General features: G+C 33.7%; 2 protein-coding genes across 2 annotated transcripts; both read left to right on the top strand.

Moving 5' to 3' along the window:
- Positions 1-2,863: 2,863 nt before the first annotated feature.
- jdp (DnaJ domain-containing protein) lies at positions 2,864-5,702 on the top strand. The gene is made up of 3 exons (XM_076118482.1): positions 2,864-3,021; positions 3,678-3,779; positions 4,261-5,702. The coding sequence occupies exons 1-3, from the start codon at positions 2,935-2,937 to the stop codon at positions 4,582-4,584; spliced, it is 513 nt and encodes a 170-aa protein (XP_075974597.1). The 5' UTR covers positions 2,864-2,934; the 3' UTR covers positions 4,585-5,702.
- A 3,830-nt stretch (positions 5,703-9,532) lies between these two features.
- On the top strand, positions 9,533-17,175 carry LOC142975537 (prolyl 4-hydroxylase subunit alpha-1-like). Its single transcript, XM_076118451.1, has 12 exons — positions 9,533-9,702; positions 13,307-13,511; positions 13,583-13,728; positions 14,011-14,167; positions 14,263-14,447; positions 14,873-15,012; positions 15,556-15,662; positions 15,744-15,897; positions 16,175-16,414; positions 16,637-16,681; positions 16,759-16,924; positions 17,023-17,175. The coding sequence occupies exons 2-12, from the start codon at positions 13,339-13,341 to the stop codon at positions 17,145-17,147; spliced, it is 1,638 nt and encodes a 545-aa protein (XP_075974566.1). The 5' UTR covers positions 9,533-9,702; positions 13,307-13,338; the 3' UTR covers positions 17,148-17,175.
- The last annotated feature ends 157 nt before the right edge of the window (positions 17,176-17,332 follow it).

The following is a 17,332-nucleotide window of genomic DNA, read 5'->3' as shown; positions in this document are numbered from 1 at the left end:
TTGATGTGTTCTCCGAGCGTACTCATAAAACCCCGAGCTTGTCATTACACCCAACTTTTATTTGAGTACAGTCCTTTACGAAAACGACCTTCATCCTTAAGTAGGATATTCTCATATTGATCTTACTCCACTCAGTTCATTACGTCTTATAAGGTATTAGAGGTTACCATCGCATAATAAAGGGATAGGGCTTTATTAATAATGTTTGCTGGCCTCGTATTAAATTAATAGAAAGGTCTGGGGTCATACAATATTTCCGCACAAAAGTTTGTCAACGAATAAGAATACTTTGGAGGAATATAAATGGTAGTCACATCGAGTTACGATGGAAGTCGACCCAAATTAATTCGCGGAAACTTTTCGGCCGTAATGGGTAACGATCTGACCCTAAACCTTTTTAAAATATACAGTCGAACTTATGTTTTAAAGGAAAGTAGATAGAGCTGTGGCCCAACATTCTTGAAATGATGACCAAATATAATGTATATCACTGCAAAAAAAATCGCGGCAATAAAAACATTTAGGTTTATTTTCCACCTGAAGAACGTGAAATACACGGCTCTGTAGATGCCTCGAGGTAAATTATTATCTCAGCACCTTTTAAGTTCAAAGCAACCGCAACGCCGGCGTAATTCTCTAAATTGAATATCATTTCCATATTTATTGGAAAAGCTTGAATATGATTAAGATTTTACCTACACAAATAATTAAGTAACTTACTAATTGCTTACGGAATCGATAATGGGTCTCGTTTTGTTTGAGTTCCGTCTATTGATCTGTGAAGTTCTCTCGATTTTGAGTCCCGAACTAATATGTCTTAATGATATCCCATGAGATTGATTAAATATGTTCTTCTGTAGACTTATCGATGTAATTATGAATATTAAGTACAGTTTGATGTCTAAGGGTATTGTTACATTTATATAATTCTCCATGAATGTATAAAACTTATTCCACCGCGCTGGCTCTACAATTCTCAATACAATAGGATACGAACAATAAAATATGGTCGATATATCAATATAATAGCGACGGTATTTTACGAGCGATAAGGTAAGATGTCGTTTTGAAAGCGCCATTTTATATTGCCTTTTCATTGGATCACTTACAGCCTTTGTTAACAATATTAAGTAATCGTTTTTCTTATATTTTCTTTCAGTATAAGTGGATAAGGCACTGAAGTGGCGAGAGGAGAGAATCAATATCCCTTGCGCTGTCTATATTATAGTATTGGGGTATAGCGCGTCAAGTACCTACTTTCATTACAGTCAAGTGATAAATGGTTTTTATGAAATTTTAAGCTAGATGATGAATCTTGAGAGATTCTATCGATTTTCACCGACGAACAGTGTTGCCATTTTGATAGCCGAGATAAGTTGATTCTTGTTGGATATCCAATAGTTATAATATCTTTATGAAAAAATACAATTTCTTGAATCCGTCTTAACGATTTCGGAATAAGATATGACCAAAAATGCGACCTACCCGATATAACCTATTACTTAAGCTGAATTTTAGTTATACTTACGTAATTTGAAGCTTATTATTTTTTGTTAATAGTTAATGAAGTATCAAAGTTGTAAAATATTGTATTCTTAATAACTGTCCACTATATTATTAGACGTCTAGGCACTATACATGCCCTGTATCTATCTATTAAAATGCTCCTCTATGCCATTAACCACTTACGTACTTTGTACGTAATATGGTTAGTTAAGTAAATTATGTGAACACTCTGCCGATGCTCGTGGTCTAACAGGAAAGTCGCTAACGTGTTTAACGAACATCCGGCCTGTAAATTAAGTGTAAAATGTCACAGATACGTACAGTAACCTGAAGGAGTATTTAGTGCCATAAGCCTGTAGGAACGAATGATAAATCGATTTTCTCTTCTACAGAGGTGTATATGTATATTCTAATTGAATTAGGTATTTCGAAAATTTGTAACTAAATATTAACTCCAAAGTCCAAGCACTGAAAAGTATCTTATATTTCTATTAACAGTCAACCATTAAAAACTTTATTTTATTTTTTTACAAAATTATATTTTGTTGTGTTGAGGTATTCCAATTACAAAACCGTATTAGAATCTGTTTAAATACTTAATTAAAATACCAATTATGGCAACACTGAGTAATCTCAATGAAAACAATACACAAATTCTCAGATTTGTTTGTGTACGTAGCTAATATCCTCTCTTTGTGTGCGTGTGATTAAGCTTTCATTGTGTTCATGAATGTCTATGTATGTGAATGAAGTAGTGCTATGAAAACGTACTATTCTTCACTTTGGAGTTAGTCGATAAACATATATAATTAATCGATAATGTAAGCAAGTAGCTACATTATAATTCGACTGGTTGTTTAAAAGATTAAATTGGGATATACATTAATACCCTTTAATTAGAGCAGTTTTAATTAGGCCACAATGCCAGACCCGCTTGGCAGACTTGATAAAATGAATCCTACACTCCTATCGTGACTTTGTTACTATTTACTTGACGTTCTGATCTGTTTCGGCAGTATTTAGTTTATTAAGCATGTAGAGTTGGAAGTCATCAAGCCTAAATGAAATCGATTTCATTATTTTAAAGTAAAATTCAACATATACTACGTATCTGGTATAAGTACTGAAGTTTATAGATAATATATTATTATGTAGAGTTGGTAAAAATGTTTATGTTACGAGCGATGTAATTCATCCTATTTCATTCAGCAACAAAACAATTATTAATATATTAAGCGGTAAATCATACGAAAGAGTACATTAATGAAACTTTCAAATTCGAAACTAAAGAACACGGAGCACTGCCTTACGGCAACTAAATCGATACGCAACTCGACTAAACTCGTTCACCTTGTAGTACGAGCTGCGCAGTACAGCGCTAGCTCATTTTTAGTATCTACTTGCGTTCTGTGCGGGAGGGACGTGAAAATGACTGGCGTCGACGAAATAATAAATTATCAGAGGAACCCCGACGACGACTTCTACGCCCTGCTGGGCTGCGATGAGAACTCCAGCGTGAGTATCTTATCTCTTAAATCATATTCTTTTATGTTATTTATCTGATAACAGGTGCGCTTTGATTTCGGAATCCTAGTGTATTGATTCTACTGTTCTGCTCAATGACCTTATTTTGCCGAGGCCCCTGAGAGTTGACCTACATCTGATAAAAATTACAGCTTTTAAGTACAACTGTGTATCGATAAAGTAGAGTTTTTAATTGAGAGGGCACTATTGCGCCGCGGTTTAAGGTAATATAAGTTAATATTATACGGCGTCAATGTCGTGTTTGGTTTTTCCAGTTCCCCGTCTTTGTGGTTTTATGACTTTTACTCTCAATTTCTTGGAAGTTTATTAGCTAAGTGCACATTTTGTTTAGTTGATAACTTGGGATCCAATTAAATTAGGTACAATAGCTCGTTACCGTTTTTAATTAAAACGTTAGTACCTCTATTATCATTCAGGCTAATTACTTACCTGCCGTGTTGTTTTAGTGTTTCGAAGCGTGACTATTTAATGCAAGGTCTCAAGTTTTATTTCTAGGGTTTTTTATTTATAATTTAGTCGCTCTTTGGGGAAATTTTAGAAGTAATCGGGTGCGCAGTATTAGCACTTCCGATTATTCGACAGCTTTGGAGCTATAGGATGTGAAAATTAATGTTATTTTATTCCAGGTTGAGCAAATCACTGCGGAGTATAAAGTTCTTGCTCTGCAGCATCACCCCGACAAGAACGATGGGGACAAGGATGCTGAAGCCAAGTTCCAGAAACTGAAGGTAAGGCCAGCTCGAGAAACGATTTATTTTTTTCATTTATTTGCTAACAAATTGACAATCAAATTTAAAATCAGACTAATATAAACTCATAAAATTTTATTACTTCGAGATATTGCTATTTTTCTTTTACTTATTCAGATTTACAGATAATAAATGTTGAAACTTGTTTGAAACATAGCAAGCTGTTAGATAAATTCGTAAATCCTATTATGGTAATGAGTTCCCAAGATGTTTTGAAAGATAAGTTATTTTTGATGTATTTCGTGCGCGCCTCTTTATCAATTTCCATGCCTTTTGAATAGCTACAAACAGAAATAAATGTAATATTTCTGTTTATTCTTTTTGGATATTTCATAAAATATAGAATGCTTTATTATAGGAAATTATTAACAGATGAGATTTGATATATTCAGATAGTAATAAAAACTAAGGGTCTTAATTAAATGTGCTGTAATTAGGAATTTATTCCAAATCGTAACAGGAGGCGAAGGAGACGCTGTGCGATCCATCCAAGCGCGCCTTGTACGACAAGTGGCGCCACAGTGGCATCGCCATGGGCTACAAGCAATGGCTGGGCATGAAAGACCACGTGCAGCAGTCCATGCACTGGTCCAAGCCCAACACCAAGGACCGCATGCTGGAGGGCGAGTGCGGCCGCGCCTCGGGCCCCTCGAGCCTCGGGCCCAGCAACCCCGCAGCTCGCCGCGCCTCCGAAGGCGGCGCCGCACTCTGGGGCCGCTGGGGAACCGGCAACCAAGAACCTCCCTCTGAGGTCATCTCTAAGTTCCGCAACTATGAGATCTAAACCTATACTCGACACGGTTCTATAAAGCCTGGCTTTATACAACCGCTCTCTTCTGGGGCTTGTGATTAGTTGTGATTATGTTGTTTTATTTTTTTACAAAGAGGTTATTTGTGCCCTAATCTCTCTCTGATTTATCGTTAAAGTACTTAATTTATTCAAATGACCTGTATCACAGTTTGTGATACTCTTACGACCAGGCTGTTATTTATCACTTGCCATTACAATTTTACAAATTATATTACGTAGTCATGATGTATTTGAAAGTATATAAGTGTATTTAAAATTAAGAATAATAATTAATTATTAATTAGTTATAATAACGGCACAATATTCATCAAGTCAGCTCGCGGTACGTTTCTCGAATGTCGCTCGATATCTAGATAATTACTGTTTTTGAGTGTTCGATGTTTGCAATATAGATGTATCTGTATTCTGTTGTACGTAGGAACAAGTTAAACTTAGAGCCCCCATTCCACGAGTGATGTAGTGTTAAACACTCTTAGCTGTTACCCTTAGTCGTAAGCTGTGCACATTCCTGATAACTTATGAGTCTGATTTATTACATTTCTGCTATAGAACAATATTTAATGTCTACTTAAAGAATCTCGATATTTTGAAGATTTATATTTTTGATCCTCTTTATCTTACTATAAGTATGATATTATTTTTAAATGAGAATGAGAATTAGCGGACGTTGTTGTGAGATGTATACAGGGTATCGATGCGAGACAGGACTGTTTGTTTGTGTTTTACTGTTTTACTGTTCTACTGTTCTATTGTTTATTACGTATTACCTTCTGCGACCTTGTCTACTCTACTTTCTAACAATATTATAATGTTCTACACGTAATGTAGTTACTCGTATTCGTTCCAACATAAATGTTGTGTTAACTGTTAGTTACGTAGATTTTAAATGTTATTATGTGTTAAATAAATGTTTGATCAGTATTTACTTTATGTATTTTAAATATATACTTAAATGTTATATGGGTAGAGGAATTTTAAAATTTAAATGTTTTGTCTCGATAAGAATTTTGACAAGCTAATAAAGCCAAATGTATGAGATGTTTTTATTTTTGATGTAATTCATCTTTGAAACAATAAAGGTTTGCTGAACATTTGTTGTTTTACTTCAAACCAAAAGCCAAGCATCTTCAATCTACGTTCACACACAAATAACAAAAACATATTTTTAATATATACCTATGGAGGTATAAACAGAAACATGTAAAATACACAATATTTTACAAAACACGTTTTCAGAAGTAATTTAAATTGAAAGCCGCACTATAAAAAAAGATAATCTTTTGGGGAAACACAATACCGAAAACAACCTATTTAGAGATGGCGGGAGTTTATTAAACGTTAGTAAACACAAAACAATTTAACATTGTGTTCTGTAAATTAATTGTATTTCAACGCCTACATTAAAACGACTTATCTCACTTTTGCGTTGTTAGTAAATAGCCTTAAAACGTTTATTAATTAGAGGCTCAAGCTGGAAAAAGTAAAAATAGATATTCTCAACTTATATATTATTATAACTTATTACAGCTGTATCATAAACGTTTAAAGGTAGAATCTATCTAGATCGCTTAGTTGAAAATGTGTATTTTAATGTATTTAGATAGTTTTTACTTAAGGCTTAAATTAGATTCCCTCTTAAGACGACTAGGATTCAAATGATTAATACCTATCTACTACTACTAATATAAGTATAGGTACAGCAGTCATACTATCATGCTATATAATGGTAAGTAATTGTAGTTTCTAGTGTTAACGATAAAAAAAAATAGGAATGAAAAGTATATTGTAAATGCTTCAGCTAGGTATATTAAATTCTTTCTTTTATAATATCTAAATTATGAAGAAACATATATTATTGACCCCACGAAAATATTTTTCTAGTGACGTCACTACGTCAGAACTTCTACTTATACTATAGCGTTTTTGGTATTTCGTAAAGAGTTGCTATTATATTGTCTAATATTACGTTCGTGACAACTGCTACATAATACTAGGAACGTATTTTTAGAAACCAAGCAACTACTAAAGATACATAAAAGGTATACAACACCGTGGAAGCGCCAATCGGTTCCTCGCAGTTGTGAAGTCAACAAAGCATTTTTCAGAGAAAATATTTTGTAAACACGTCGCGTGACATGCCAAGTCTACAAACATGTGAAAAAGAAACAACAAGCTTTCACGCAGACACCATCCTGTTTAATCATTCCGAGGATTTTTGTGTTGGAAAACATTTACGACGCGTGCCCTCTTCAAAACATTGTTTTATGACAACAAAAGCAATTTATATTAAGAAAATGGCCAACTTTTATTTACTTTGCATCGATGAGACTTAAACGATTAGAATTTTTCCTTGCAGATGTTACACAGTCTCAAATTTGTGGGAATTGTTTAGATGTTTAACCTTTTTACGAAATTGTGGTGTTTAAAACATCATTCAGAGCTGTTTAATTAGGATAATGTTCTTTAAACAAAGTAATTAACAATGTGTTTGTACGTTACTTATGCAGGAACAAGCGCCAGGCGTCTGAACAAGGCACGAACTTATATTGTTCTTCTTTTGTTTGCCAACCTCGCTAAATGGTTATTTTAGCCCGGATCCATCATCCATCTACAAAACACAACGAAATTCCACATGCTCGGCTGAACATTTAATTGAAATACCAATAACGGCTGTATCTATATTCTATAGAGATGTGTTACGTGACAAGTCAGTAGATATATCACATCACATAAAGGTAGGAAGTCTCAGTCAATATGGCTATAAATACGTTCGAATATTACTGTAGTATATACCAGTAGTAGGCGGTTATATGCTTGGATAGATAATCCCCTAATCGCCTAGATAACGCAATAATCCACCTACGTCGTACGTGGGAGGTTCTGACGTTCTATTCTTAGCCGCGTTGCACTAGCCGCCTGAAATGTAAGTTTTACAAGTAATTTATTTAACTATTGCTCAGTCAATAGCAGATAATTTCAATATGGGGACTCCAAAACAGTTCTATTTTATGAAATTTTTGACGCATGTCCTTTTCTATCCTTTATTAATGACAATCTTGGCTATGAGTCCACTACGCTGGCTAAGTGAGGGTTACGACAATTATATTTTTATAGCAAGAGACTTCAAAAAAAAAACCTTCATGATGCGTTCCTTAAGTTTTGAAGATTCAACCATTTACATGAGAGGCGAATGATTAAGCCAGACGGCTATCACCATGTCACCGGTGTAGTTTTATTTTATGCTATGGATGAGTCAAATATTTATGGGACTTTACATACGGGAGCAGAACTAGTCATCAACATAATTTGTCAATAAAAATAAAAGACAGAGAAGCAGTCAGACCATATTTTGGGCCTTGTGGTATGAATATCGATGCTGTTTAAAATGTATCGTCAATGAAAACTAACTTTTTATTTGAAATTCTAGAGAGAGTTTGAGCTACTCTTATTTCTTTGGAAATACGAAACATTTAAGTTTTCTCTTTCAAAAACTTTACTCAAAGTTTACCCAAGTTACTTGAAATCGCTAAGACTTAAATCCAGACACATTTAGGGACTAAACTTTACGTACGTATTGGTAATCTGAAATGAATTATAAGTAAGTGTAGATGTTTCAAAATACGAAACTATATTTTAGAAATATAGATTCTTTATATAGTTACTAGTTATGAATGTTTTTCTACTATCTCACCTGGTTGCATACCTTAATAAATAAATAAATAAATGTAAACCATTACTGTCCCACTGCTGGGCAATGCTCCTCCCGTAATGAGGGAGGGGTTAGGCCTCGAGTCCACCACGCTGGCCAAGTGCGGGTTGGGGTCTTTGCATGTGCTCAATAAATGTTACCTACCTTACCAGATTAAAACTTTGAATGCTTGACGTTACGGCACAGGTTACACCGGTCTTGGTCGCAAAATGACTGATTTTATTTTTAATAGCTCGCAGCTCAGTAAGATATTATCAAAGCAATAAGAAATTCATTATTAACAGTATCATCCTATTTTCTCTTCGTAATACTTATTTGTGCAAGTAGTCAAGTATTTATTCAGTTAGTATACCATTAGATTGGTCTTGAGTTTCCTCAAACGTTGTCGACAATATATTATACTATTTTATGAAAAGCAATTACCTATATAAATAATTGATTATTTATTTCTACTATTCAAAACGGCCTTCATACAACTATGAATTTAATTTAAAAGTTAATAGACCGAACACGTCATTAATATTTAATTAGTTGGATGCTATTGGTTATTTTGCTTCACGAAAGAAACGGTAGTATTAAAATTGTTACAGGACTCTTCAGCTGGTACCTCTCTTTATAGAGATAAATTAATTAGTAAGTACCAAAATGCGTGTTATCTTTGTCGTATCAAGTGAAGAAATAAAATCTAAGAGCGATTACACACTAGGCGTATATTGCGGTGCGTAGATACAAGCTTTAGTGACACGCGCGTAGACGTGCGAGTAAGCGGATTAATCGCAGATTTTAAAGCTGAGTTATACATTTTATTTTACCCTCAGAAGAGGATATACCGTAAAAGGCATAAGAGGGAACTAAATGAGCAAGAAGACTGAATACATATGAAGACTGAAGAAAATGCGGTAGTGTGTCGTGAATCAGGTTAATTATTTTGAAAAAATATTTGTTTAAATAGCAAAGGGAGTGTCACCTATTATAAAGAGGAAAGACCACCATAAGCCTAAGACATATCATGGTGGTCAGGCAGTTATCATAACGCGTCATATTAGAAGCGTTATGAAGGTTTGCGCTGAAGCGTCAGCGGCGCGACGACGCGTCGTCGACAGCTCTCCGCGAGGATTCCAGTCAGTGGATGTTTATAGTCTACAGCTCCGGTTGCATCGTTAGCATCGGCGACCGACTCCACTGGCCATCAGTTTGTTGCCAGCACTTGGCTCATACGAAAGTGTAGTGTTAAGTACCTACTTAATAACCGTGGACCACCCTAACACACAATTTGTCATAAAAACAAATATTTTTTATTTGTCAATAGGCGCCTGCCTTTTTAATTTCAATTAATGTCTGCAAAGGATTACGTTAACCGCAGATAGGTCGGTTTCGAGAGGGTAAGTTTATTTTTACTACGACGTAATTTTTTGAAACTTTTACATTGATTTACGTACACAAACTGAAATTTGTGCTGTAATCATATGTTACACTAGTACCTAATTTAATATATTATGTGAAATATGCAAACACGTAGACATATATCCTACTTATATGATACATAGTACGTCGTGATAATAGATATGGTATAAATTATGCCGAAGACAATAGTGTAGGGTAGGCTCAATCAACAGCCAATATTGCTGAAATTAATCCCTTCTTTGTGTCCTCTATAGCATACAAGGGAGAGGCTCATGACTGGAGATTATGTAATATAGTTTTGGAATACGGAATCCAAATCATTTTTGTTGCGCTCAATAGTGCATTCACAGTTGACTAGAATGTCCTATGACAACATTTTAATATAACTGCTGAATTTTCTGTCAATAACCTACCGTTTGTGAGGGATTGACTAAACATTCACGTAGATCAATAATTAGATTAAATGATAGATTTAATTTAATTATTAAGGATTCTCTGGTCTCTGCTTACCCCTATGGGAAGAAGGCGTGATTTTATGTATGTACCTATTAAAAACCGGCCAAGTGCGGTTCCGTCCTATCATCTGTTGAATTTGAAGCGTCTACCTGTTACCGTTTTTAATATTGCGCCAAAAAATATGAAAATATCACGTTTATTGTGTGGGGACCCCCTTAAAAAAATAATTTCAACTTGTTTTTGATAAGATTTAGATTAACTGTGTAGTATTTATTGTGATGTGTTACTTGTTTTCAGTATAAAGGTGTTGCCAATGACAAAAGACAATTTCGAGATTCTAAATATACGTAGTATATACGTAGTCTTTGTCTGGATAACAAACATTTTAGTAATAACGTTCAGCTGGTACCCATATCGAATTTTATGCTTCAACTTTCCAAATAAATCCAATACTGTTACGAACTAAGTATCTCTATTGGAGGAGAGATAACTATTTTATAAAGTTATAGTTCAAAGGTTATATATAATTCGCAAGGTTTTCTCTATTCTAACTAAAAATAATTATGTAACCAATTGAAATTGTCAGATTTTTTTTGGATGAACCGAGTTAATCTCAATGAAGACTAAAAATTCTAAACTAATATTCAAATCATTACAGTATTCTTTACGATATCTAATAGACTCACTGTTATATCTGAACACGTTTAAAACTAACTAGCGAACTCAGGGGTTTAACAATTTAAACGAAGCCTTAACAAATTGTACACTCAAACCGTGTTCGGAATCGATCTATGTATCGGTAGCAAGTGACAACTGCATTAAAATCCGTTAAATAATTTGAGCTACTTGCGAACTGACAAATACGCCGTAAGTCTCGTGGAATTTACTTTTTATAATAAGTATGTAGCAATGATTTTTATGATTGTCAACAATTGAATTGAAGTTTGGTTTATTCAGGTGTGATGATATTTTTTTTACTTTTTCTACCAGAAAATATATTAATAATTATCATGATAGATAGATGTAGTAAGGTACCCATAGGATTTTAAATGAGAACAATATGGTAAATATTGATATGACTTGCTAAATTGATGCCTTTTAATGCATACGAATTGTCACATTATAAGGTATTAGCACGTGCCCAGGACTTAATCCGTTTGAAAAGATTTCCCGGGATAAAAATCCTCTATGTTTCATTCAGGCTATAAACTATCTGTGTACTAAATTTTACCCAAATCCGTCAAGTAGCTTTTTCATGAAAGAGCCACAAACATAGATCCATTCTCACAAACTTTCGCATTTATAATTATAAGTTACGACTAACGTACTTACTTATTAAGCTAAAGTTAATCTCAAACCCTTTGATGCTACTCGAGCCAATTAGTCAAAATTGTTTTACAAGTTTCCTATGCTTGATAAAGACAGTAGTTGTATAAAAATGAAGATATTTATATTACCAGTGTAGCACTGTAGTAGGTAAATAATAATTAATTTGTTAACTTAAATGTATGTTAAAAAAATGTATTGTAAAATTTGGGATGAATTTTATTTCGTCCGTTATCTTCCACAATCCTGAGGAAAATTAATTTTTCGGTAATTTATAAAAGGTTTGCTTACAATATATGGGATTAAACTTTTCTGGAATTTAATCAAAATCTGTTTCGAACATAATTCAGGAAGCAGAAAATCAAAGTCAAACCTCTTCAATTTGTCCTATGGTCAAGACAAAAGAGAAAAATAATGATAATATATAATTTGTAAGCTCATTTGAAGTAGGTACATTCTTTACATGTAAATTGTAGTAAGCATTCTACAAGAATATTTTGTTGTAATGTCCGAAAAAAACCTTTTCCACAAAGAAAGCATGTAACCAAATAATCAGAATCATTTAAGTAGAATAAGTATATATGTACCTATGTTTTTAATGTCAGCGCATGTTGAAGAGTCAGAATGAAACATTAATGTTTCCGTGAATGTGGAATCCGTAGAAGCAACATGAGAGCCCATTTTCCAGACATTATACTATTGACCTTAAAACAAAGACTCATTAGGCGGTGACAATGAAATGTAACGCCGAAGGTTAACTCTGTATAGACTGGACTTTATTTGAAAGCGAGTGCTAAATGGAAAGCTTTTCAATCAAAGAAATACAATTTAAGCATTCTTGTCCTTGTAAATACTTAATTTACTTATTATTGTATGTAAATGAATTGGATATTATTGTACTTTCTTTAAAATAATACTTTAACTTAGCAACGAAAATTTTTAATTACTTCTTAGATCAAGCCTTACGTTTGGATATTCCCTTAGTTTTAAGATGCAAGATTATACTGTCGACATAGGAGATTCGAGAGTGAAGAAGAGTGTTTTATAGCAAACACAGTAGTGTGCAATGCTAAAGTCCGACCATGCATGTACTTACTTTGTTTGTTCTGAAATATTCTCACTACCATCACCGGCGTGCTCCGTCTACCACGCAACTACATCGAGACTTGTCCTTAGGGTAATGTATAAACAACAGGAATGTTATGTACAGTATACGTTTAATTCTATATGTAACGTTTTTGTTGTCTTAAATTGCTCTCCGCACATCTGTTCAAGAAAGAAGAAACGTCGTTGGTATGTGATTATTATTATAATGAATGTTGGTTATTTGATAGTTTGTACTTCGATGCACGTATATTGCTTTCACGTTTGAAGTCACGAAATATATTCAAATTATAATAATCAACACGTGTATTGATTGTTTTTGTATTTAATCTGTAACACGTATTTAACACCTTTTTTACCAGTTCACATTATATTTTCAAATAAGTCACACTGATGTAAAATATACTCCCCTCATGTTATGATCTCATCACAATCTCGTCAATAACCTTCTTAGATGTTAGCAAATTCAACATTCTATGTCTTAATTTAATGTTCATTATTTTGTCTGAAAATAATTGTTTAATTCCAAAACATTACAGCAGGTATATCATGTAAAAGATAATGAAAGCCATCCTACCAAAACACCATCAAGGCTCATGATAGGAACTTACACATTCAGACGAAGATAAAAAAATAAACCTATTTTTTATATCTTTTATACCCGAGTAAAATATTGTTTTATTTATCCTTTTACAGGTTTGCAACTTGAAAGCGTCTCTAGTTCAAATATGTTGCTTACAATAAGCCTCGCATTATTATTCAATCTTTACGCAAAGTCCAATGCAGAACTCTTCTCGGCCACGACAGAAATAGAATACTTATTAGACACCCATCGAAGAGTAATAGATGATGTTGACTTCTATATTAATATAGAAGAAGAACGGCTATCCATCATAAAGAGGTAGAAATCAATAAAAATCAAATCAAGCCAAGTAACGAGTTCTCAGTTTGATTAATTATTTTTTTTTTCAGGATCATAGATGTTTACAAAAGAGAACACGAAATAGCACTGAAGGATGTTTCGAAATACTTGGGGAATCCAATTAATGCATTCACTCTAATTAAAAGACTTAGTACTGATATATTTTTTTTAAGAACAACCATTGAACAGGGAGCAGGTAGTGAATCTTTTATTTAAATCTGTTATTTTATAGAGAGAAAATGTTGATCTATTAATATTCACAACTACACACGATGTACGCTCGTGTACTGATTATTACTTTATTTCATTTTTTAAATCTCATTTGGTGCACACAAATTATACCTAAAAGAGAAAATCTAACATAACAGACACGTCAACACAGAAGCCTGAGGATCTTGTTTTTTTAATAGTTGCCCTGACCCTTATGTTGTTATTAAAATTTTATTTTCTCTTTACTTACCTAAGTAATTATTTTCAGAGAATGTAAACAATTTTACAATGGACTATACGGATGCAAAGTTTCCGACTCTAGAGGATCTCTCAGGCGCCGCGGAAGCTATCCTCAGACTACAGGTTACATATAACCTAGATTTGGCAGAACTCGCCGATGGAAAACTTAGGGGTGTTGCTTATAGGTAGGTAATGTAGATTTCACGAATCTCTCATTTAAAGTCAGGACTAACGAAAAGTTACATTTCCTTCTACCAATCTATATATTTATGATTTTCAGTTCGCCAATGTCAGCGAGTGACTGCTACGACTTAGGAACAGCGTTGTACAATCGTTCTGATTTGCAGAACTCAATTGAGTGGATGAAAGTAGCCTTGCGCAAATATAAAGAGCCGAATGACACTCCTTTCCCGTTCGATGAAATACGTATATTGGAGCATATCGGAATATCATATTTTTTAGCTGGTAGACTATTTATAACTATTATATTAGGTCGGGGAAAAAGTATTTTCACATTATAGTATGTATGAACTTGTGATAAAATCTTTTCTCTACAAAAAAAAAAACTCGATATTTGGGTACCTCACGATCTCACTGAAAGAAACCTAATGAACCATGAACTCATTTGTGATTCTTGGAGCCAAAGAGATTTTATTACAAGTTCATACATACTATAATGCGAAAGGACTTTTTCCCCGACCTAATATCATCTTTGAGAATTTTCCTACATATATACAAATTAACATCCAAAAATAATGCATACACTCGTGATTATTTCACAAAAATTGCCCAGGGTGGGATTCAAACCCATTACATAAGAGACAGTATTCTTATAGTTGGTTGTTACTACGCCAACAACGAAGGGTATCTAGTCGTTTACTTTTTAATAGGTGATGTGGCTAATGCTATCACGTGGACTGAGAAGGTCCTGACCATAGAACCAGACCATTCACGAGCAAAGAGCAACGTCCAGTTTTTCCAAAGCACAATAGCAAGACAAGAAGGAGAACTTAGAAAGGAAAGAATAAATGTAAGTCCCTGTGAGAATTTATTCTATTCTTCGTGCAAGCTAAAACAATACAAGTATTTAAGCAAAGTCGAAGGGAATAAATAACACAATAAAAATTAATATAATACTTACGTAATGTAATATTAACAGGAATTTTCATTAACTTATAATGATTTATAAAAATGTTCGTAATTGTTTTGATCTATAAGGAGCTTTTGTATTATATTATTTCAGGTCCATAAAGATGAAGACTCATAATGACAAAACGATATTCAAGGATCGAAAACGTGTCGGAAAACATAAACATTTGAATGACAAATAAAAAATGATATTTATATGAATTATAGCTATTTACCAAAATTAATAGTTTCGTATTTTACTTTAGAACTATAAGTTTTGAAGTTTATTATGTAGCTTCTAATATTTATCTTATTATATATTTAAAAAATAAATACGCAACCATGATTTATTATTAATATAAATTATTCTAAAATACGGTCTAAAAACGAATTTTAGTGTACAGATTCTACATGTTCTTAAAGTAATGAATATCTGTCACTTCAGGAACTGTCGACCTCGACTCCTGAGTCAGAAGACAATTCGGAGCTGAAAGAACTTTATGAGGCATTATGTCGAGGCGATTGGAGTTTGCCCTCTAATATCGCTAACAGGTATATATGTATTTTGTAGCGTATTGAAACATTAAAACGATTATTAGGAATATTCATATCGTACTATGAGACTTTTTTCAGATTAACATGTCGTTACCTAAACGAGAATCATCCGTTTCTGAAAATAGCGCCCTTCAAAGTGGAGATGAAATATGAGAACCCGGACTTGCTTTTGTTTCATGAAGTGTTAAGTGACAATGAAATTGAGTTAATTAAAGACATGGCACGACCTAGAGTAAGTTGAATAGGTACCTTATAATTAAAATACCTTTTAATGCTAACTAATTATGCTAAAATTTACACGATTAAACATTCTCCTTGCATAAACATACCTTCTATATGATTTGTATTAATAAATGTGACCCATTGGTCTCTCGCTGGGCAATGGTCTTCTTTCGCATTAATCGCAGTAACATAAAGTTATCGCGACAGTTTTTTCGTAAGAAGCAAATACTTAGACTACTTAGATATACTGACTATATTAATGTTGTATTACTTCTTATTGTCCCAAGTTACAACGTGCTACAGTGTTCAAATCTCTGGATGGAACAGGCAAAGGTGCTGGGCAGCTCAAATCTGATCATCGTATTAGTAAATCAGCTTGGTTAAATGATCAGGAGTCCCCAGCCATTGCTCGAATCTCTCGTCGTGTATCACATATGACCGGTCTGAACACGGACTTCGCCGAACCATTGCAAGTAGCCAACTACGGAATTGGAGGGCAGTATGCACCACATTACGATTTTACGGAAGTAAGCCATTTTCTGATGAATAATTATTTAAAAAAAATACTAAATCTGAAATATGATTAAATTATTTTTCTTTCAATCAAAATATGGAAAATCGGGAATGTGAATGAGATATTACGTGTTATTAAACTCAGTTATGTATATATTTGGCAACAGAACCAGACAAACTGTTTTTATCAACAAACATAATATGTATGTATTACAACAAAACAATTATTGTTGCAGCAATGTAAATTCATCGGAGATCGCATTGCTACCGTGCTCTTTTACGTACGTATTCTGATATAATTTTACGAAATGTTGTCTTGTAAACGCGTAGATAAATGTCATTATATTTTGGTATTTAGATGTCAGACGTAGAACAAGGCGGTTCCACGGTTTTCACGGAACTTGGTGTGAGCGTGACGCCAGTGAAGGGCACTGCTGTGGTGTGGCTCAACTTACACGCTTCAGGGGAAGCTGACTTCACCATGCTGCATGCCGCTTGCCCAGTGTTACAAGGCTCTAAGTGGGGTATGCATCTACTTTTAGTAATAAATACAGAGAATCTCGTACACTTTCAGATATATAGCTATAGACTATTATACTTAACTTACTTTATGCTATTACAGTGTGCAGTAAATGGCTCCACACATTCGGACAGGAGCTCATCAAACCATGTAACACCGAGTATCAATCGGGATTCTCTAAAAAACCCCGCAACTCAATATCAACGTCGTATTATAAGAAGAAATAGATCACCAGATTTTGTAAATTATTATATTTTCGAATGAAACATGCTATGACATTATTTTTATAATTACAGAAAAGATAAGCAACCTTTATTGCTAGTTTTATTTTGTTTCCTTTGGAAGTTAGATTACTTTATATCGATGGGTGTACTCGTAAGACAGACAGTTATTGGGCATTTAAAGTTAATTA

This window comes from Anticarsia gemmatalis, chromosome 9 (assembly GCF_050436995.1).
Source record: "Anticarsia gemmatalis isolate Benzon Research Colony breed Stoneville strain chromosome 9, ilAntGemm2 primary, whole genome shotgun sequence".
In the NCBI taxonomy this organism is placed as follows: Eukaryota; Metazoa; Arthropoda; class Insecta; order Lepidoptera; family Erebidae; genus Anticarsia; species Anticarsia gemmatalis.
The sequence above is the reverse complement of the archived record's forward strand: the minus strand, read 5'-3'. Positions and strand labels throughout refer to the sequence as shown.